Source organism: Dendropsophus ebraccatus, chromosome 11 (assembly GCF_027789765.1).
Source record: "Dendropsophus ebraccatus isolate aDenEbr1 chromosome 11, aDenEbr1.pat, whole genome shotgun sequence".
Taxonomy (NCBI): domain Eukaryota; kingdom Metazoa; phylum Chordata; class Amphibia; order Anura; family Hylidae; genus Dendropsophus; species Dendropsophus ebraccatus.
The window spans coordinates 49,631,209-49,655,893 of NC_091464.1; the positions used below are offsets into that span (position 1 = coordinate 49,631,209).

The 24,685-nt window shown below is 38.8% G+C and overlaps 1 protein-coding gene across 1 annotated transcript in view; it reads right to left on the bottom strand.

Moving 5' to 3' along the window:
- Window positions 1–501: 501 nt before the first annotated feature.
- Window positions 502–24,685, bottom strand: part of PIPOX (pipecolic acid and sarcosine oxidase) — a 43,486-nt gene continuing 19,302 nt past the window's right edge. Inside the window, exons 3-8 of the mRNA XM_069945241.1 lie at window positions 10,721–10,934; window positions 9,198–9,380; window positions 2,849–3,001; window positions 2,550–2,708; window positions 1,317–1,392; window positions 502–1,219 (exon numbers count right to left, since the gene is read on the bottom strand). Coding sequence (XP_069801342.1) covers window positions 1,095–1,219; window positions 1,317–1,392; window positions 2,550–2,708; window positions 2,849–3,001; window positions 9,198–9,380; window positions 10,721–10,934 — 910 coding nt within the window. The 3' untranslated portion in view covers window positions 502–1,094. The remainder of the gene's footprint in view (window positions 1,220–1,316; window positions 1,393–2,549; window positions 2,709–2,848; window positions 3,002–9,197; window positions 9,381–10,720; window positions 10,935–24,685) is intronic.

Here is a 24,685-nt window from a genome sequence, read left to right on the forward strand (position 1 = left end):
CTCATTTTCCATCCTAATTACCCCCTGAACCGGTCAAGTTTAAAGAATCATTAGTAAACCTAGAGAATGATTGGGATTGGGATTCTAGTGATAAATCCAATTTTACTATGTTGGATGTATATAATTACATGGACAACTAGGAAACTGAGGAATAGATTTCATCGAAAATATTTCTTGGGATGCATGGGCAGTGACCAGTGATTCCCCTGTACTCATCAAATAAAAGAAATATCATGAATGGGAAACTAAAAAGTTCTCTCTCAAATAGACATGTTTTGTAGAATAACATTGCTATGTAAAGATTTACAAAGAGGACAACGGGTGCAATAGTGGTACAGGTAAAGCCCAATGCATACTGCTATATTCTAGACCTGGACAAGTTTCCATCTGTACAAAGTAATAGTATACCACCCATTGGGCCCATTCTATTGGATTAATTTTGTGCCATGTTCTGTTGGATGCTCTCCCATCAAGATATCACATATGTAAGTATGTACAGTGTTTAGTGCTGGAGTATAATTTATTATATGCTTCATTTCACTATAATGCTTCATTTATAGTACTGGTTTCCATATATAGCAAAACAAACAAACAAACAAAAAATCAGTGGGCAGTAGACTGGCAGTCATAACACAGACGCGGCTGTATTTTGCTCAAGTGTTAGTATCGAAGCACATATGACACAGATCGTCTCAATCTGTAGTCAATGAACATTTTGCAGCATAACAAGGAGACAGTTAATTTTTTTATTGGTATGTATTTTATGTTTTTATTCCCAGAAAAAGTAAGATTAACTTATAAGTATTAAAATGTATGTAAATGACATGTACATTTGCAAGATATAATATAGAATGACACCGATGGTCAACATGTTATAATATCTGCAGCATGCTACACTGTTATAATACAAAGGACAGCCCTTAATTTTTCACTTAGAACCATGAAAGCAGAAATCATAAAACCTTGATTAGTTACTGTGGGAAATGTGATAGTTTCTTTGTGCTGAGTTTGTAAATGCAGCTAGTGGTGCCTCAGGTTTGTGATATCATTTATATCAGAGATTCATCTTTTCTCCTTATATTCTCTGTGTTGCATTATGACTTTATTGGGGTCTTAAATCGACCAATATGGAAAGGCTTGAGATTATATGGTGGCTGTTTCCCAATGCTGAGCTCACATAATATCTTCCCAACTAGAGGGGAAAGTTTGAAACCATGACCTGTGACAGAAGAGGAAATGCTAAAGATGAAAACTGTTCATATATTAATGTACAATGAATGTAAATCTACCTTAATATGCAGAAATAACACCCTCACCTGAAAATCCAGATCCTATGACAATGTTTTTGTGGAGAGGGTGATAGTCCAAAATAAAATTAGAGTCCGGAGTATTCTGCAAAGATAACAAGAAGTTAAAATCTGATAAATAAATATATTTTGTATAAAGAATTTAATTACTACCAATATCCTTGCTTATGCTACAGGCTACAGTATATAGAGTGAAGAAAAACAAACCGGGTTCCTTCAGCTCACGTAAAAATTTTTCCTTTTATTTCAATATTCGTTAAAACAATAGCCGACGCGTTTCGGGCCTGACCTGGCCCTTAATCATGGCATCTAAACAATAATGTGCATTATTGTTTAGATGCCATGATTAAGGGCCAGGTCAGGCCCGAAACGCGTCGGCTATTGTTTTAACGAATATTGAAATAAAAGGAAAATTTTTTACGTGAGCTGAAGGAACCCGGTTTGTTTTTCTTCACTGTATATACCCCGGTATCCAGGGGATTGACCTTCGTGCTCAGTTATCTCCATTATAAGAAGTGTCTTCCATTTTCCTGAGCGCTGACCAATATTTCTACGTTTGTACAGTATATAGATACTGGACATACATAACAAGAAGAAATAGCTTAAGCCGTCAATGGTTAAACGGATAAAAGAATGGAGGCTAAAATTACCAGGCCATTTAGCACAGTAAAGGGTCCACAGTGCTGACATAAACACTGTGGGGGGAAATTATCAAGACCAGTGTCTATGTATGCCGATCTTAAGGAAAAAGTCCCAACCTGCTTACCCACACAGGATTTATTAAGAGGTGTACTGAACCCAAGAAGAAGGGGACAAAGTCTGAGGTTAGCTGGGATCAGAAGCAACATCAGAAAATATCAATTTACTGAAAGAGTAGTAGATGCTTAGAAAAAACTTTCTGCAGATGTGGTTGGTAAATCTACAGTAATTCAACCTACCTGGGATAAACATATATCTATTCACTTTGTTCGATAATTTGATGTTTAAACTGGCACATTGGCACAGTGGTTATGGGCATCAGAGCATCCCATTCATTTATAACCCATTCACTGTGCTGAGAGGTTGGACCCTGTCCAAAAAGATGTCACTATCGCTTAAAAAACAACAACTTTTGATTGATAAGGGTTCAGAACCCTACCAATTGTTTGAGCAAGGCAGGAGAAGCGCATTCTCTTTACTTGCTGCAGAAGACGGGGGCCATAGACTTACGATAGCGGAAATTTTGTGCAGCGAGATACTCACTGTATACATGCACTGTTCTATTATGGCAGGCTTGGGGTGCAGACCTGGAAGATATTGGCTAACAAAATTACAAAGTATTTGGATATCTTGTATTTGGTTGGGTTTCTCCTGAAGCTCACGTTCTTCAGGGTCTGCCTCATTTCCACCGTGATAGCAAATCTGCAATAGACGAGACAGCATTTTATGAGCTAGTCACAGATAAGAGCCATATACCCTGCACTGATACCCAGCACAGGCATGTCATAAATGATTCAAAAGTAAAATAAGCAACATTCCTATATTGACGACAAAAAAGTCACCTTAAAGAGCCCAGGATACTCCTGGGAAGGTAGTCCATACACCTCAAGCTCTTCTCCATTCAGGTCTACACCTAGGAAAGTAGGGAAGTTCTGCAGGAGTCCAGATTTGCTGGGAATCTTCTCTTTCCAGTAACATACATTAATTCTCAGCGTCTGGGAGAGGAGCACATGTATAATGAAATACAGAACATGAAAAGCTGGCATGCTATAAAGTACTGTCATGAAACATTATAGTAATGCATACCATGCATGATTTAATAAAGTCAGCTAAATACCTGCATTCTAACTTCCTCATATGTATACACTGTTGTTATGTACTGTAACTACATTACCCAGTGCTACTTAGCATACAGTAATAACCATGCATGTTGCACAGCCTAAATAATTCACTATGTCGCATGGTAATAAGGAAGAGCTTTCTCTTACAGTCATTGTTAGTACTGAATATTCAATAGAGTAGAAAACAATGCAAACGGTACCAAGTCAGTGCATGTTAGTGATAGCTCTTATGAGCTGTCTGCAGGATACCCAGAAGGCAATTAGAAGAAGTTCACTGTCTTATAAAAAAAATAATTTATTATGGATTTAAATGACTAGTCCTTGTGTGCAGTTTTGCAGGATACCTATGAAGATGACAGAGTTGATCATGTCCAGTCCTTGTTACAATCTCCCTTGCCACTTGTTCGCTGGTAACATCCATGTTATAAAGCACATAATGGACAAGCTACAGATGTACAGATAAATGAGCCAACACCAAGTTAACATTGACAGAGTGGTGGAGGGAGCCCACATTCATACATCAGCCTCACAGGACTCTCTAAGCACTGCAACTAATAAACCTTTTAAGTGTTCCATTTTAAGACTGGTTTCAAGACTTTATGATCCATATTTGTGCCTCACTGTAAATATATTAAATGGAAAAAGTAATCAGAAAATGACCCATTGCTTAAATCAAGTTTTTATTTTTATTTTAATAATTTTTGGTTATTTGGTTTTTCAAAAATTTCCATTCTATAATCTAGTACTTACTGTCTTCTAAAATAGTTCTTCATTGCGGCTAATAACAATCTGACACTTTCTGTCAACTGTGAAAGGTGGAAGGTGACACCAGTATATAAAGTAGGTAACAGGAAAGTAAGTAAGTAATGGTAAGAACTTATCTCCCTGCATACACAAAGTAAACTTTGCTTGGTGGTAACAGAACTAGAAAATTCACCCATCCAAGTGAATAACGTCTCCTCCAGTCCATTTTACTCATGGCCATGTCCTCCTAAAGAACCCCTAACATAATGGAATCTGTCTGGCACATCTTTAGTAGTGAAAGAATTTCTCATAGGATGTAATTAGAGATGAGTGAAGCAGACTGAAATTCGTTTTGTGAGCTTTGCGAATTTTGGGTCAAATTCAGAGGAAACTAAAACATAACTTTTAATATTTACCTATAAAAAACCCTCAAAGGGTAAATGCATAAAAGATACACCAATGATAAAATATACCAATATGCCACAAGTGACAACCTCTATGGGGTACAAAAAAAACAATAAAGGTATACATCTATACTCGAACAGCCCTATAGTTAGTGTAATGCAGTTATATGTGGGCTCAGGGTAGGACACAGAGAAAGCTGATGGTATAACGTGGTCCTAAAAAAAACTGGTATGGATTCTATCTAAAGCCTGCCCTAGGCGGAGTGTAAGCCCTAAGAAGGGCGGCCTCGCTCTGGAACCTGCCCTAACTCCTAATTCACCCTACTATGAACGGGGAGCTAGCTGTCTCACTAGAACAAGCCAACCTAGGTAAGCTGCAGTGTACTAACGGATGGCCCTATGTTCTAACATCACAGCCTGTAATGGAAAAAATGGTGTGGATAGCACTATATGGATACAGATAGCAACTCTACAAAATTCCCATGTAGACATACTTAGCTATGATACAGCCACTATATAGCGTAATTACAATGGGAATGTAATTACGCTATAGCTATAGTAGCTACAGTACTGGGACTATTACAGAAGGGCAAATTTGTTAAAGCATGTTATTGTAAAAGTGTAAAAAAAAATTGGAAAATCCCAATAAAAAAAAACGTCAATCAGCCAGTCACTTAAATTTCTGCCATGGACAGCAGTGGACCTTGGTGGATCAGCAGCGTCATATAATTCCCCCCCCCCCCCAGGAAAGGAATTGAGTGCATAACTGATTACGTAAGGTGTACACTCAGTTCAGTAATGAAACCCAACTTGTATAACACAGTAAGAGTGGAGTGCAACCACTGATTATGTAAGGCACACGCTCAATTCACTAATCCCAGTAAATTGGTATAACTCAATAGGAGTTTACAGTGCCCAGTGAGTGAATAATATGTACAGAATTCCTATAGGCACCCAGGTACTTGGTAAACTGGACACTTGGTTGACAGCTCCAACAAAAAAAAATCATCCACAGTGTACCCACAATCAGCCCTCCTATCCTCTCCTTTCCATTCCTTAATGGCTCTATTAGTCTCTCCCTGCTTTGCTCTAACTACCTGCTGGCATCCTGCTCTCTCCTCCACAAACAGACGAGTGGCCACCTCTGTTAACGAACCGCCTTATATAGAGGGGGAGGTGCTGACATCACAGAGGGGCCTGCAGTGGATTGGATGGCCGCTAGGGATTATGGTTAATGCTGGACTTCCCTGTATTGTTAGTAATAGGAATTCTAAGCCAGTCCTGTGCTGTTGCTGGGATTGGTAATAATGATGGATTAGATGTAATGGTGGGAGAGGGCTATTATTAAAGATCACTAGGATGCAGAATGGAGGTGTAGTTTATTGAATTGTAAAAGTGGTAAAATTGTTTCTTTACAATATGGGGTTACAATGTAAACCTACATCAGTATTGTTAGCTTGAGAAATCTGGTTCACTCTGGCAAGTTTCTTCTCTGCAAGTGGTCTTCTAATTGACACTGTAGCATGTAAATGTAAATTGGCCAGTCATTTTTTATGTAATGTTCTATTATATAATAGCAGAATGAATCATTTGAAGACATTTGCACTGATCTAATACTTTGATTTGACTGTGCGGATAAGACTGGCTTTAGTTTTCTTATTGTGACTTATTTCATTCTTTAACTCAGTGCCAATAGCTCTCTGTTAAAGCTTCATTCTCTTCTTTTGGCAAAGGCTTAAAATCATCTGAATCAATATAATGTTTTAGTGTTCCCCGGTCCCCACACATCATTCAGTCTGCCGTAATTGTTTTACTATCACGGAGCAATTGAATACTATGTATATTCTGTAATGTTCTCTGTAATAAGTGGATGATTTGTGCACATTAACATGAACAAAGGCTACAGAAGATGATGAGGGAGAAATAATGGAAACTTTCTGATATATACAGATTCATGTAAATTTTAATGTAAAGTCATGAAAGCTCAGAACGATGAAATAGTTATTGTCAGAAGGTATTGCAATATGATGCATAATTATATCATTACCATACTGATTCTTACCATAGGCATTATAGGAAACATGAATGTTATATATATAGCTTGGAGGACATGACAAAGGAGTATGAAAGGGATTAAAAGAACATAATAAATTATACTATCAAGCAGAATGGGGGATTGCATTTGTAGGAGGTTATACATTGATGACACATGGCTTTGCATTGAGTGGCTTTTTTAAAGCTATACTCGCCTACCACAGTCCTTTGCAGGTCTGACTGTACTAACTATGAAGCTGCCAATAAACAGTTCTAGTGCTAACTACCTTAATCATTACATGTTGTGAGCGATGTAAAATATATTATATATATATATAATATAATTAGTGCATATGACAATTTGTAGGAGCTTAATATAAACTATTGTCTGTTATGGTTATTAGTCTTATTTATGAAGATATAATGGAGCTTAAGAAGTTATTATGAAATTATCATCATTAGATGTATAGCTTATCTATCCCGTTGAACCAGAGCAGTGATTTAATAGTCAATATTAACTGTCCAATCACCTAATAACGTGCAGGGTCACCATTCTACAACTCACACAAAGTAAGTGGATATTATACATAAGTGAATTGATATAGTCTCTTGTAATGTCTTTGTAAACTGAGTACTGGTATTAGTGCTGAGGGAATCTTTATATGTACCTATAGTTGTACAGCAGAAAGTTGCATAGCTGTTCCCAAATCCTAGGAAAACTCGCTACATGTATTTAGCAAAACCAATAAAGATCCAGTATTGTGTCATGTAATATATGTGCAGTGTAGTGTCTGTGTAGTGGGTCTGATCAGAGATGGGTTGTGCTGCTCTTTACATTTGCTGTGTAGATGTTTGCTGTGAACTGAGTGAAGCACTTGGAACGCACAAAGTGAACTGTGTCATATAGAAGAACCACTGACATTTTGAAAACATGTGAGACTGATTGTCTTATTTACAGTACTTGGATGCATACAGGAACATTTTCTTTTATTCTGAGACTCCGCATAGCTGAGTAAGGCTGGGTTTACACTGCGTTTTCAGCATACGTTTAATGGATCTGTTTTTTTTAATGGACAAAAAAATAGTGTCAGCAACGTTTTTGTGTCCGTAAAAAAAAAAAAAAAACGGATCCGTTTTTTTTTTTTATAATGGAAGTCAATCGAAAAACGAATCAAAACGAATGCACACAAATGCATCCATTTTGCAATCCATTTTTTGCAAAAAAACAGATGAAAAAAACAGATTGCAAAAACGCAGTGTGAACCCAGCCTAAGAGACATACCTTCATCCTCAGCGCCCCGTACGCAATAGGGAGCTATTAGCAGGTTAGAGTCGTCTAACCTGCTAAAACAGTGATCCCTCAACTTACAATGGCCTCAGGATACAATATTTAAAAAATACAATGTTCCTTTCTGGACCATCGTAACTTGAGACCAGACACAACATGCAATGATACAGACAGACAGCAAAGGGGAAAAACTGATTGACCAATAAAAGTATAGCTTAAGTGCACACACTGTATAGCTGTGCACTGTGTTTACTGTACTTGGATAATGTTATTGAGCTAGGTTCTTGTTGCATGTTATTTTTTTGTGCTTGATATATTAAGCCTTACTTTGGCATTATATAGTGAGCATGGTTCTGGTACCACTTGGGTTTACTGTGTTTTAAAGTGCACACTTTAAATAACTGTACATGCCTATGATGCACACATTTAGGTCTATAATGCCTAAATCTACTATTGTGAGTGAAGGTAGGTAGGTATATAAGTAAATTCTCTGCATGTTACCACATTAAACCACAGATTTCACCCAGTAAGGCCATGTTCACATAACGTATAACACCGGCCATTCTGTGACAAAACATATAAGCTTGAAGCGGCACTATCAGCAGGTTCTTCCCAGAGAAACTGCTGATATGCCACAGTAGCAGGACCTCATTAGTAGATCGATGTAAATTATGTTCCTCTGCTCCCCTGCATTTCAGCATTTTCTTCCCATAGTGCCGCTTTAAATAGATTTCCACAATGTATGAACATGAATGTTACACTGTTGTTGCTGTCTTTGGTTTTCCTTTATCCTACATTCACCATATGGTTAAAAAAGAGGGTTTTCTTTCACTGTTTACTGTAGGTGAACTCCTATGTATACAATTGTATACCCAAATATATGACAAAAGAACAATTTTGTGTGTGTGCAAATTTATCCTTATAATACCTATAGGTATGTGGCTTACATCTGTATTTCCGCTTTTTTTTTTCAGAATATACTGTTAACTATAAAGCCAAATATGGTGTGAATACAGCATAATATATTTATGTGATATGACACCATTATCTGTGCCACCTATATGATCAAAGTGCTTTGAATCCCCCTAGTAGCAAAGTTGTAGGAAATGAGAGCTGTCAGACTAATCTATAATAATCAACCTCTTTAGAAGAACTTCATAAATTAGGAACACATCTACAGCCACTTGCTCTTTTAATGGCAACCAGCACCGGTTAAGATAAACGACCCTGTTATTTCTCTATCTGGAGTGTTCATATAAAGGGAAAAGTAATCCCTAAAGGTGGTAGGGAATTGACAGGCATACAAAACTTGGGCTTTCTGTTGTTAGAATCTCAAGGCTGCTGGAAAAGAAACAGGCTAGTAATATAAGCTGTTTGTTGGTAGAGGAGCTTCTAACGCATCGCCGTGATATATATTGCCCAAGGGAGGATGACAGTCCCAGAAACCTTTTAAATGCAGTTCTGTTTCAAAGAATCATACTGTAAATCAAATGAAAAGGTAATAAGTAATTCCCCTACTCGCCTACTTGAAAAAAGTGGTTTTATGATAGATGCCAAAGCGTTTTAGCAGCACAAGACTCTGGAAATTTTAATTTCTCACCTTCAGAGGTAGTTCAAGGCCAAGAGGGCTGAGAACCTTCTGGGCCCATGGGCCTGCCGTGATAACTAATTTTTCGGCTTCAAAGACTCTGGAAGTGGTTGTCACAGTTACCACTTGTCCTGGCTGTATGTGCTTTACCTTTTCCCCATCCTGGATAACTCCACCCAGTCCTATAAACTGTTCCTACAAGAGATTCACAAAGTTTATAGTCATTGCCATACATTACCAATATCTTCATCTCTTCCCATCATAACTCTATTACCATTTCCCAGTAAATACATATTATTGGGTTTGTTTGATAATAATATATTGCAACATTTTACTTTTATCAGTCTATGCAACATCTATGGCCTCATGCTCACCGTAGACCGAGGAGTAGGAGGTTTTCTGAGCATGTACCACTGTATGGTCCTCTGCTGATTATACAGTTATTCTTACTTAGCAGCAATGCAAATGGCATAGAGAGGTGCAGTAAATGTTTAGGGGTGCTGTATAATGGCTCCATGCAACTATTGCAGCCGTAATATGACCATGTGCATAAGGTCTAAGGGGGAGATTTATCAAACTGGTGTAAAGTGAAACTGGCTCAGTTGCCCCTAGCAACCAATCAGATTCCACCTTTCATTTTTCAGAGAACCTGTGAGGAATGAAAGGTGGAATCTGATTGGTTGCTAGGGGCAACTGAGCCAGTTCTACTTTACACCAGTTTGATAAATCTCCCCCTAAGTGTGAATAGGACAAAATCTGAACCAGCACTTTAGTTCTTCTACAGGGCACTAGAAGCTGATAAAGAAAGGTTTGAAATGCAAATTCAAGAGGAAAAAGTTAACAAAATGTAAAATCCAATAACTAATTATTAATTTTTTCATGCCTTTTTATGTTTTCTTGACTGAAAGAGGAGAGCCCTGACCTATAAGGATGTTAGAAGCGCTGTTAATTGCAATCTGCATGGCAGAGTTGGTGTATGTCACTCATATACCAGGAGGAGATAGGAGAAAGTTTAATTAAACCTAGTGACAACCCCAACTTGTATACATCAGTCAAGTTATTGTGAACAACCCCTTTAATTTGTGTGGCTGTTTAATTAGATATAGATCAAATATAATGTACAAAAACATGTTTAAATTGATTCACTTGTTTTCTTTATTAGATGAACTCCAAGCAAGTGAAACACAACTATACTGCAGTCTGGTCTAGTCCCCAAAGAGTTACGTCGCTCTTTCCACCGTAAACAAAGAACTATTTATGAACAAAGCAATTTCACACTTTGGGTATGTGCTCTCTGTAGAATGAAGACATGTTAGTACTGAAAATTAGATTTTTTAATTCTCATGCATACAAATATTTTAATCATTAGCTAATCTAATTACGGGGAACGCTCCAATATAGATCTAGCAAGGGACATGAAATGTTTTGTTCATCACTTTGTGTAAGGTGTATAATTATGTCTACATGGCTTGGTGTTCCATGTAGTCATTACATAGCTCTCTGATGAACATCAATATGGGAAATTCATACTGTACCTGCACAGCCCGTAAGGCCTTTTCGGCACTCAGAACTCCACCATCGTGGTCACAGCAGATGACTTCTCCCGGCTTTATAACAAATCCTGGGTATTCCTGCTTGAATTGCTCTTGAGTCAGAAGCCCCCATGATATCTTTCTTTCCTTCATATTCTTACATACTAATTCAAACTCCTTATTACCAGAAGGGGCTATGTAAAAAACACCGGTTTTCCTGTAAACATGGTATAAAACATTCTTAAAATGCATCAAATAGAAAGCATATCAACTCTAGTAAATCAATTTTCATCATGTTAAAGATCATCTAAAAAAGAAATATTTGTCTTGTCTCATAATTCATAAATCCAGATTGCTCATGCCATTAAAGGGGTTGTCCAGGACTGGAAAAAACACATCTACTTTCTTGCAAAAACAGTAACCCCCATCGTCCTAAGGTTGTGGGTGGTATTACAGTTCAGCTCCATTCAGTTCAATAGAATTCATCTGTAAAGCCCACCCAGACTAAGGACAGGCGTTATGTTGTTTTTAGAAAACAGCGGCCATGTTTTCTAAGCCAGGACAACCCCTTTGAATGGGCTACTTTAATACCACACACAACATGGGAACAGCTGTGGTACTGTTTTTACAAGAAAGGAGATATGTTTTTTTCCCCCAACCATAGTGCTATCCATATTGTGGACCCACAGTTAAGCCCATATTTTGAACCCATAAATGGGTAGATGATATAGAAAACTGCTTAATGTTCTTTTATGTGGACAAGAAAAGCTTAAAGTGGTTTTCCTACAAAGTATAATTATCACATTATAGGATAATTACATCCTGGCATCTGCCCAAATTTATAGAATAGTGGTTGTAGCCCAGTATTTGCAATAGTTAAATAAATGTTAAATGGAGATATATGGTGCGTGCTTTACCACCGCTGATCCCCCACCGCCATTTAAAACACTGTAAAAAAGTCTCAAACCTTTCCCAAAAGAAAAAACATATGAATTTTTTTTAAGCATTTCAGATTTTTTTTTTTTGCCAGAAAAACAAGCAAAAACACCAGCAGACTTTTTGAGCTGTAAAATACACCCAAAAACTTTTTATGGGATCATTCAACTTAAAACTTAGACAATTATTCTATTAGGTACTAAAATGTTCCCGTATAATGCGGCAATGCATTTGTGACAGGAAATAAAAAGGGGATAGGTTCTGGACTTTGAATTCGATAAATAATAAAAAGAGATTGTGTTAGATGTAAAGGGTTAACATTTCCTGGGAAATTACTCAGTGTAGTCTCTAGAGAAATGTATGTTGCATTCTGTGATATCTCTGAAGTGGCTTAAAATAGTTGTATTGTTAGATGAAACACTATGGAAGAAGCACAGCAACAGCCCTGTTTAGCAGAAGTGTGGGGGGCTACATTAGTGCATGCGGAGACCTGTGAGTGGCAGCTTGGAAATGAAATATGTAGGGTGGGGTGTGGGGGATTTTTTTTTCAGACAATTTTATCATAGAGGTGAAATTGCCCTTGACGGGGAGTCTCAGCTAGAAATAGCAATGTGCACACAAGAGACAAAGAACGTGCATGCTACATAGTGATTTTCATTTGAACGGTGGAATACAGCTGAAGACAGGAGAAATAGCTATTATGTTTTGTATAGCAAGGACTGAAGAGCGAAGACATTGAAAATAAAATTAACATTGAAGTTGAGGCTTGCATAGGCTAGCACAAGCTAATAAGTAGAGCGCCATTATATTGTCAAGGTCACATGAATGTCACATTGCCTTTGAAACTTTTGCTCACAAGTAATTGTAAGTTTTGTAAACAGGAAGATGTACGTCTGGCTTTCTAATTGGACATAAATTTAATGTGTTTCTTATGTCAAAGAAATTTATATCATCAAAACAGCTGCTAAACGCATAGTCTTGCCCTGTTCTGCATTCACCATGGCCCCTCTCCGGAGCTGCAGAAGATATGTGCTCCATTCAAATGAATGGATTTAAAATCTTTCCTGCACAGTTAAGCTTCCTTACAGTACACAAAATGAAGTGCTTAGAGTTTGCTCATCTCGTGTAGAAGGAAGGAAATATTTATAATCAGTGTTTTTTCTTTCCGCGCTTATTGAAAAGAATATATACAGGCAATTATAGGCAAAAGAGCTCCATAAACTAAGGCAAGAGAGGAAAAGGACAAAGGAATTAGAAAAACAAATGTACTACGTTAATGCACTTAAATTATTTATCGGAGGATATGCGTTTTGCATGCAAAATGAAGGTGGATCACTCCCATTATAATATAATAGAAGTTTAGCTTTGGTACTGAATTGCCACTCTATCAGCTTTGATGTAATCATACTTTTTGCCTGGAAGCAACAGGATAATTTAAGAAATAGGCAAAGGAAATACGAATCAATTTATTTCAACTTGTTCTGGCCTCTCCAGATCTCTGCGCCTCAATAAGAAAATCATTAGGATAAGCCTAGATGCAATGAAACGCATTTCCTAGTTCTCCTAGTTATCCAATGTTCTCTGCAGGGTTTAAACAAGCTAGGAAGCTGGAAGAATGATGTAGATGGACCTTATAGATTGTTAACTATAGCACGGTCTCTGTAAATCATACATTAATATCCCTTGTGGCCAGAAAGGAAAACACAGAGATAACCTCCTTACTAAATAGGCTCTTCCAGGAAAAATACAATTTATTGAAGTTAATACACCACATACTCACTGTTAGTAATCTATTCTATTGTGGTTTATAGAGATATTTCTTCCCTTAAAGGCACTGTATGACCTATTTTTTTTTTACTTATAAAATGTTATCCCCTCTCCCCTCAACCTGTTTCTTTTTTCTGATTTTACATATTTTTATTTAAATGTTTTTTACATTATTATGGGGCAGCCATAGTGCCAGAGCTCTCTGCACAGCATTTAGAGATATACTTTACTGCACGCCCCATGGGCACAGGAAACAGTAGACTAGAGGGGACTTTATTGATTTCTATGGGAGACTTTTCTGAGCATGCTCTCTAGCCTGTTCAAAGGTAATTGTGCAGGGAGGAGGAAAAGGTCATAAATGACCTGATCCCATTTTATCTATACACTAGTGTCACTAATGCTACTAGTGTAACCCTGCTGTAAAAGGTGGAGAAAAAAAAACACTTGAAATTCTTAATATATGTTAAACATAAAAATGCATTTAAAAAAATATATACCATATTCTCATAAAACATTCCCTTTAAAGCAGACCTGCCAATATTTTGTGCATGAACTAAAACCACAGCTGCATAGGGGGAAGTTCCCCTTGGCTGCAATAGTTCAACAAAGTTCATCCCATCTAACTGTTAGCAACTCCTCTTATAGAAGGTTAGAAGCAGCCTGCGGTGTTACCAACAAGCGGATGAAATTTCCTGGGCTTTGGCATCCCAAGGAAACACCCAATGGGCTTCTATGGCTAATTTACATATCAATTAGAAGCATGATAACTCAGCACTGGAAGGGCCAATTATCCAACCATTTGTATGCATGGATTCATGGTCAGAAGCCGTGTAAAACCATGGCCTTCTTTTCTTAACATGGTACAGTGTTTATGAATGTATATATAATTGGACTCTATGCAGTCACTTTGGATGCACAACATGTAATAGAATTAAATTGTTGTTAGTCCTAAAAATCCTTTCAGATATACCTAGCTTGTCCATCAATCACATGACTGCCTTCTCTGTGAGTGCTCAGAGGACCTGGGAAATGTGGGACTTCCTGTGTTTAGACTCTTAAAAAAAAAGTCTAAACACAGGAAGTGTCGTGTTTTTCATGATAATAAAAAGAATGTAAGTTACAAACTTGCTTTATATCACATCTACTGTTGATTTAGAAAGTTATCCTGACAGGGACATTTATTGTAAACTGTTTTAGATTTTTCTTTTAACCAAGCTGGGAAAGGATCCAAAAGGAGTGCAGTTCTAAAACTCTCTGTCCTCTACTTTCGGCAAATAAAAACTACCTACAAAAACTAAATTAAAAAACAAAATACGAGAAGGGTAATGGGAAGTCTACCATGTTTTTTTATTAAATCATTTAGGGTAATGAACCAAATGAAATAAATATAAATGTGTTAGGGTCCATTTACAGAGAAAGATTATCTGCTAAAGATTTGAAGCCAAAGCCAGAAACAGACTATAAGCAGAGATCAGGTAATAAAGGAAAGCCTGAGATTTCTCCTCTTTTCAAATCCATTCTTGGCTTTGGCCTCACATCTTTGGCAGATAATCTGTCAGATAATCTTTCTGTGTAAATGGACCCTTATGCTACGTTTACACGGAACGATTATCGTGTGAATTAGCACGATAACGATAGAATTCGAACAATAATCGTACGTGTAAACGCAGCGAACGATTGAACGACGAGCGAGAAATCGTTCATTTTGATCTTTGAACATGTTCATAAATCGTCGTTTGTCGTTCGCAAAAAATTCGCCGATCATTCCGTGTAAACAGTCGTTCACTGATTTTACCTATGTGTGAGATAGGCTTAAGTGATCACAAAACGAATTTTATGTACAATATATCGTTCCATCTAAACGCTGATCGTTATAAAAGAAAAATTGCTACTTAGAAATCGTTAATCGTACGATTGGCGAATTATCGCTCCATGCAAACCCAGCATTACTCATTTGCAGTCAATGCTATTAAATTAACCAATGAATGAATCAATCAATAAATAAAGGACCTTGACTGTGACAAATATAAAGTGGCAACTAAGAAGAACTAACAGACTACAAGCATGAATACCAAGAGCCAAATGTGGGGTCTGAGACATTGGTTGGAGAACATCACACTTTTTATGGAGATAATTAAATGGATTGTCCCGGAGTAGTAAAACATGACTACGTTCCTGGAAAACAGCACCACACTTGTACACAAGTTATGTGTGGAATTGCAACTCTGCCTCATTCACATCACTGGAGGTGAGCTGTAATACAAGATATAACCTGTGGACCAGTGTGGTGCTGTTTTCAAATAAAACAGACATGTTTATACAATCATGGACAACCCCCAAAGTTCTATTTTGTTCTTTGCAAAATAATACCACAAACTCAGATATTGGCCTAGTTTACCATTCTTTTTTTTTTATAAATTGTTTATTTTTGGGGTTTTCAAAAAGACATACAAAATAACCAAAAGCAAAACAAAAACAAAAAAAAAAAGAAGGTAACAACATGTCCAGGTACAAGGGTTCACAGGGTTTCACAACAGAGAAGTTATACAGTCAGTAGTGTACATCCCACCAGGTGCTAAGTATGTTCCAAACACAAAAGTTATGGGAATGCCAGCAAAGAACAAATGCTGTGGACTTCATTCACAGGAAACCAGTGTCCCGAACCTGAAGAACTAACCCATAAGGCCAACCGGGCCTCTATATCAAAAGAACAGTAAACACTTAACACAACATCGACACAGAGGGGGGAAGACCAGGACAGGACAGAAACAAAAGGGTCAAAAAGTTTTTCATGTCAGGTGCCAGCTGGTGTATGAGAGAGCTCATAATAAGTATCCCAAGGTGCCCAAACCTTCATGAATTTATCCACCCTGCCATCTTGGGACGCTGTGGTGTACTCCAGTCTCCTAACATCTTGTATACGATTTACAAGTTCAACAGCTGAAGGGATAAGACGTTTTTTCCAGTACTTAGCCAAGAGGCATTTAGAGGCTGTCAGTATATATAGAAACAACCTTGCTTGGTGTTTCCTCATAGTTTTTTGGGGGATATTCAAGATGTAGGAGAGCGGAGTCAGAGGTACCACTTGACCCAGCACCGCCGCGGTCAACCCCTGAACCCCAGTCCAAAATGGTTTCAACTGAGGACAATCCCAGAAGATATGTGGTAGGGTCCCCCTGTGGGTAAGGGATCTCCAGCACTCCGGCGGAGTAGTAGGATACAAACGGTTTAGCAAATCCGGAGTGTGGTACCAGAAATAAAGGATCTTATATTGATTCTCTTTATAAGAAATACAAGAGGAGGATTTGGCCGCCTGGGCCCAAATAAGTTGCCACAGGACCCACGACAATGGCCGCTGCAGGTAGTCCTCCCATTTCTCCATATATTTATGTTGCAAGGTATCGCCACTGGAGGGAGAATTAATAAGGGTATAAATGGTTGATATTAACCCCTTAGTACACGGGACACCTTTACACAGCTGTTCAAACAAGGTAGGTCTCTGGAAAGGGTTATAATCCGTGATCTGGGCTGCATAATAGGATATCTTCTCGTGGTAGGCTGCTGCCCGCAAGGGTAAGTCAAACCGCTCTCGGAGTGTCTGGAATGGCAAGACCTGTCGAGTAAAGGGGCACACCACATCGGCAAAATGGAACAATCTAGCCCTTTGCCAGGGTGAGATTGCGTCATAACTATAGGCCTCAGGTATCTGGTCTGTATATAAGAAAGGTGTTAACAGAGACGGTTGTGAATGTAAATGAAATTGGGCATTGGTCTGCCTCCATACGTCCCAGGTATGTTTCATCGGACTCAGTAGAGAGAGGGTGTCAGAAGGAGGGGCAGGGGACCAGATTAGGTTACTGGGGTGCAGCGGGGTAGTTTACCATTCTTAAGGGGGTCATCCTTTTAGAGTAAACTAATGGAGTAATCATAGGAAGCATTGATACATTAACTTTCTGAATTTCACTAGGGGGTTAGACACTCAAATATGATACAGTATATTTACTTCTTGTCAGGGTCAGAGTTTGTAATCCAGTGTAATATCTTGCTGCAATACTCTACTGAGACCTGTAAGTGTGTAAAGGCTATTACTCAAACCAGTAGAGTGATCATGTAACAGCTTGGGACAGCCTGGGCATTGGACTTCATCGTTCACTGGGAACAGTCAATTTCTTGTTGGCTTTTATATACAGTACTACAAAACAAAAGATGAAAAAGAAAAAAAAAAGGAAAGGAAATGATCCTAGTGATGAGAAATTTAAACAGACACTGTTGCAAATCAATAGAAATTGTGATTGGAAGCAGTTTCCAATATACTGTCTTAAATTTTTTAAAGTTCTCTATGTTTAATTCAACATTATATATGGCCACTACATGTCTCCCTTCACTGCGCATGTGTAAGACTACTGCTCATCCACATTCAGTAGCAGAGAAGCCTGGCTCTCTTGGTCTCTTATTTTTGAGCATAGAAAAGACCAAATGTTGGCACAGAGAGCGCATGGACCACAGTTTGCCCATATGTACAACATTGATTTAAACAAGTGTCACTGTTGTTTCTTTTTTTCTTTGCAGAAATCAATAGCCCAGGCGAGTTTAAGAAACTTTGTAATTGGGTTTATTAGGCAAATATGCCATTATCTGCATTCAAAAAGCCTACTCCAAGTTGTAGCTTTCCTTCATGTGACAAAACCATTTGGTTCAGTACCTAGTAGATGTAAAGATGCTGGGAAAGGTAGTGAATTCTTGGTATAACCTCTAGTACCTAGCACACCCCACTACTCCCCTCTAAGGGGATGGTCACATGTCTCAATCCACCTACATTTATCATGCATGTTAAGAAATCTTGTGATAGAACTGCTATATGCCTTTATCCAAATACAGTGGTACCTCGGTTCTCGAACTTAATTGGTTCTGGAAGGCAGTTTGAGAACTGAGCAGTTTGAGAACCGAGCAGTGTCTAGTAGTAAATAATTTTATCCATCTTTAAAAAAAAGTATCCATTAAATGGATGCCATATTGGACTATTGATGACAGGTGTCACTGTTTTTTAGTATTTTTCCTGTATTTCCATTAGTTTTTCCACTAGACAAATGAGATTAGACAAATTAACGAAACACATGCCTAAGGCCTTATTCACATGCCCATATGTTTTATTCGTAACTGCGGATCTGCAATTATGGATACAGTACTGTACCATAGGTTTCTAAAGATATATTCACAAGTCTATAGTTTTACAGATGTGTGATTTGGCCATGATTAGTGGTGAAAAAAATACTGACATGCCCTACTATGGACTGTAATTTGCGGATGTTACGGAGGTAATGTAAATGTAAAGGTAAATGTCTGTAATGTCTGTAAAGCTAGTGACATCATTTTTACCATTCCTCTTTTTTTTAATAATGGGCCCTATAGCAGCTGCATGGTTTGCCTCCATGGTAGCTACGGCAGTGATTCATAGGCTGTATAGACATCCATTTAATGGTTACATCATGTACAGTAAAATCTCACAAAAGGAAACACGTTATGGACGCCGTGTAAGGACAGTTAGCACATGAGTTTAAAAAGCTGAATGTAGTCAACTAGTGACTGCTTTCCATAAAACCTTTATTTTGCAGGATTGAAAGGCGTGGCTGCCTAACTGCATCCCTTTATAATATTTTGCCAATGTACATGCAGAATGGATAGGGCAATGTAGTATAAACTTAGGGTTAGTCTACCGGTGACTAGAAATGAGCAAGCCAGGCAACAGGATTAAAATGCTGTTAGTTCAGGTTCATGCAAACCCAAATCTTTTGGCAAGTTCGCTCATCTCTGTTGGTGACAGTTGCCACTTGGAACATTTCCCCAATGTATACATTAAAGGACAATAAAAACATGATGTGAACACTCCCTCACCCATAGCTAAACCCCCACTCTGTGTGATTAAAAATAAAAGTCAACCCATAAACTATTTAAAACCAAAGAACCACATTTATAATATGATGGAAATGTATATACTAAATCTACTAAATGGTTTAATATTCAATGTATTTTAGAAATAAGGCGTACCTTGCTGTGTATTCTACTACATGCTTTATAGATTTGAAATAAACCATAGAAAACCCATGGTGATGCATGTGATCACTATAATCACTGTGTCAGAGCCCTTTCATTGATTTTCCCAGCAAAGTAAATGGCCGGAAAAGCTAAGAGCTACTGTGCAAAAATACTACCAAATCCACATTGTTCCCCTTGTTTTTGTGATCCATAGAGGTCCAACAGGTTGGACCTTCACCGATGAAAGATATTAGGCATATGTTAGAGGTATGCCATACCAATATATACCATGTATATGCCATACCATAAGATATTAATCAGAAATCAGAAGTTTTTTGACCTAGAAGTTACACTTACCTTCAAGGTATGACCAGTATTAACACATTAGGAACATACCCCCCCTGTACTCCATGACCATGAAACAACATGACCTATAATGGATGTGACCTTTAGATTTTATAACATAGCTGCCTGCTATAATAAAAGGTACGATGATGATGCACCAATAACTACCACCATCTGGGAATACTCCTAGGAGAATCTAAAACTACTGTCATCTACAATTCTTGCCTTTCTGCACATATTTTATATGTTCTTAAGGTTATTGAACTAAAGAAGGTCCTTAAGGGAACCAAAACTTCAGCATCTATTTAAAGTACAACCCAATATAATCCCTATATTTATCATAGGGCTGTGAGCTGAATGTCTCTTGCAGACAGTCAGGTTGGCGTTGAATATCCTTATATTTTTAATAATGAAATACTTTGCCAGCTGTATGGAAACAGCGGGCATTAAATATTCATTCCAGCGCTGGAAAAAGAAAGTGTTTCTATGTCTTATTCTAGTGCAACCATTTCCTCTTCGCACAGGTACGTCTACTCACGAGCTTCATTACAGATATTATTTAACAAGTAAGAAACAAAGGTGTAACCTGTTATTGATAAACACAATGGGGTAAGTAATGGGCATGTTCATTATTTGTAAGGTCGTAATCAATTACACGCATTATTCTATACAGTGTGGCACTTCTGGCCAATATCCTATTGATTTTAATGCAGTTCATTATTATATTGAAAATATGGCAACATTTTGGTATTATTTTACTGTGTGCAAACATAGTTTGAAAAGGATAATACCATTGTTGAGTCTGTGGTCCATCTTGGTTTCTATTAAGCTGCCATAATTTATGATTTACAGCAAATTGTTGACTATGTAAATAAGAAAAATGGCATAACACTATAGTGTAAGGGGAGCCAGAATCAAAGGGAGTGCAAGACCTAAACAGCTATTCTTCAATTGATCTTTCCCTGTCGTAGGTCGCCCCCCAACCCAATTAACATGGATTGGGCTCACAGAATTCACCTAAAACATTAGGGAATCATGAGGCCATCTGCTGCAACACCGAATTTCTACTTACTCCGCCAAATTGATAATTATGGAGCTCAAATTCAACTATATTAGGATCTTTCCTGGTTTATCCTTCAGCAATGGAGGGAATTATGTCCTTCACTGGCTGCTTCATGACCCTAATATCTCCTAATGATGGGCTTTCCTTTTGCCTAACTGCACAGGAGAATGACAGGTCAGCTGTGCTTTGCTCTCATAAGGGCATTGAGGATTTCTGTAAGTGGTTCTTGCTTTCACACTTCCCTCCCCTGCCTCTCCTGGCACTGTGCAAAACCCTGAAAGCGACAACTCCACGCATTAGATGAAAAGTGCACACTATTTCCACAACCTCTATTGATGATTTTAAGTATTTTTTAAAGGGAATATGTCTTCAGAAAATGACTTATTGTTTACAGAAAGTTTTTATGATCCTCGGTTCTTAAAGGGGTACCCCGGCGGGGGGGGGGGGCTTTTTTCCAATCTGGCCGGGGAGGAGGTGGCTGAGGGCAATGACGTCCACTCACCTCCCCAATTCCAACGCGGATCCCGTATCGCGATGCTCCGGTCCGTGCTGCCCAGCCGCTTCCTGGTCTCTGATGCGGGCTCGAGACGTGACGTTTCAAATCCGCTCAGCCAGTCAGTGACGGAGGTGCGATCCGGCCAGATCCCGGCCAGATCAGAAAAAAGCCCCCCCACCGGAGTACCCTTTTGAGGTACAACAGAGACTACGCTTTTTGCCATGATTAGCACTTGTTTGGGGTTTATTTGCATTTTGTCTAAAGCTGGTCTGAACACAGTCTGATTATAGCACTTGTGTGGTGATTGACAGGCTCCACCACACCTCCACCTGCTTAGTTCTCTGGCAGTTTCAGAGTTACTTGATTTTGCCTTGGTTATTATGTTACTGACAGGTTCCTGAAAGTCAGTTGTCTCATTACCAGGTGTTTCTGTCAGGATCAGGGGGCCCATTCCAATCTGATATATATTTAACCCTCTGATTTGCCTTCCAATTATCCTTGTCCACATGCCCTGACCGTTTTGCCTGACCTCTGACTATGTTTGTGATTGCTGATTTTATACTTTATTTGCCCAGCTGTTGTGACCTTGGACTGTTCACTTTTCTTTATTGTGTTTGTTTGCCTGTCTGCATTTTGTGTCTCACCTGCCTAGGCTAGGGACTGTCGCCCAGTTGCTCACTGCCTCCTAGGGCAGACTGTAGCAAGTAGGCAGGGATTCAACATAGGGTCCACTGTTCGTGTCCGCCATCTTTGTCTGTCTGAGCGACCAGTCCTTACAGATACACTGAAGAAGTGGAGAAAGGTAAAACCAAGAGAAAGCAATGTATGTTATAAATGCATAGCTATCCAGAAGAATCAATAGGGAGTAGGTGCCATGAGATTTAGTTGTCAAGAGATCATTTGACACTTAAGAGCATTAGAGAGTTATGTGCAGAAACAAGATTGTGGAGAGTGGGTAGAGAGAGATAGTGGATTAGGGAAAAGTAGACCAACCATTCCAACAGTTTACAGATGAAAGGGAGATTAAATATGGGTCAGTAGTTTGCTGCCCAAAATGGGTCCAGAGATGTTATTTTCAATAGTGAGGGTGGAACAGCATGTTTAATAAAGGACGGGAAGATACCAGAAGAAAGACATTTTAGATGGGTGAGTGATGACAACTGGTGAGAAAAACTGAACAAGGTGTGAGGGGAATAGGGTTAATAAAGCTGGAGGGAAGTAGATCATAGGCATAGGAGGGAAGTAGATCAATAATAACTGAGGACTGAGAAGCTATTTCATAACTTTGAAATGTAAAGCCCGCACTTCAGCACTGAGCTCTGATATAGACTAGAGTGGGAATAAGAGTGGTAACATACTCTGGCAGGGGTTTAGCTGGAAACTACAATGTTACAATTTTTTTTGGTCACATCTGCAGAATAGATCAAGGGTGAATAACCTCTTTTCTACTAAGGGCAATTTGGACATTAACACTTTGCCAAATAGAAAAAACGTGGCACTCACCCTTCACTTGGAATTAACAAGAAAATTTATTCCATAACTGGTGTTGGGGTGTGGACTACTGGATGACAACCATTTCGCGCGCACACCACCAGCATGCTTTCTCCCGGCCCATGCATTTGGATATTAAGGCTGTCCAAAAGGTACATAAATTTTCAATGTAGGTCGCTTTTAGACAGCCTTACATAGACTACAACCCCCACCATGTCTCATCGACTCTTTTGACTGATGGTGTGACTAATTTCTAGTTGGCCCTGGTGGTCTGCTCCATGGAATGACTGTTAATTAGCTAGTGGTGACACAGATGCAGACATATACATAATGCACAGGACAGGCCCTGATGCTCCTGTACACTTTGTATATATTGGCAGACTGGGGAACCTGCATGCTGTGTCAGTACCACCCGTCCGTATCACTGCTGGACCGAAATATCTTATGGACTATAGATTCCCCACTGCTGGAATACATGATAAATGTATGGTGACTGGGGTCCCCAGAATAATTTTAGATCAGTGAATATTGAATATGAGCCCTGCTGCACTAAGGGCCTATTAAACAAAGTGATAATTGGCAGAATCAGGTCCATATTGCTTGGAGTAATAAAGACAACAATTAGCCAAAGAACCGATCATCGGCCGATCGCTGTTTTTGTTTAAAAATTATCGCCTGCCAACCGTACATCACTACATATAATAGGTAGTACTGCTGAAAGCTGAAGACAGTGTATATAAAATTATAAATTTGCAACTTACTAGTCCAGGCTTCCCTGATGTCCTGCCTGGTTTCTGGGTCTCACCACAGTTGCCTTTAAGAATTTTGAACCTGTCTTTGAAGTGACAGGCTGCTCAGCCAATCAGTGGTCACAGCGTTGTCTCGTCTTAGCAAGTGATTGGCTGAGTGGCCTGTCACTTCAGAGATAGGACCTAACGTGTGTCTTTTTTCAACCGTATTTACTATGTAACTATGTGCTGTAGCTGCGGTGATACTGGGGGAATGTGGGCAGGTAAGTAAATCATTATTATTTGACACCAAAGCGAGGGCTGCATGGATATTGCTAACAATACATACACAGCCCTCGCTGCACAATAATTGAGCCGTTTAATAGGCTCTGTAAGTGAGTGCTTATCTAGTTGTATTTCCCTAAGATTTGGCAGAGAATGGACCCTGTGTTGTATTGCTATAGGTGTATTAATATTGTAGGGATCTTCCCGGGGGATGGTGTGTTTGGACACAGTTTACAGCAGACTTGGACTAAACAAAAAGGTCTTGCCCGTCTGGGCGCTTACTAACAGGTCTTCTCACCTATCTGACACTTGATAACAGTGCGTCTTTCACCTGGATATCGCAGGGTGTATATAAGCTCCAGCAGTGGCTGTATTCACAGCATCCACCAGACACATGCAGGCTGTTCACTCCTGGCTGAGAGCAACTATCTGCACCTCTGTAGAGCTTTTACCTTCTCAGGCTGATTAGAGCTCACCTTATGACAAAACCCGAAATGGATCAGGGGGAGGGAATGGCAAGTCCCACTACCAAAACCTACCTGCCATTCCATGTAAATCCAGGCCCGGTAAAAATAAATAACAACTTAACAGCATAACACTGCTTAGCAACAGATCCATCCTGGACTTACCATCTCACCGTGCGTATCAACCTAGGTGAGATGTACACCCCCTTGAACACTTCTCCAGTGACATGTCTACAATATGTAGTTGTTTTAGCGTGCATAATAAAGATGAGCTACGGTAGAGCTGGGTCATCACTTTCATTTATAACCACCACAATCAGGGATTTAGATAACAGCACCACCAACTGCCTCCTTAGTGTA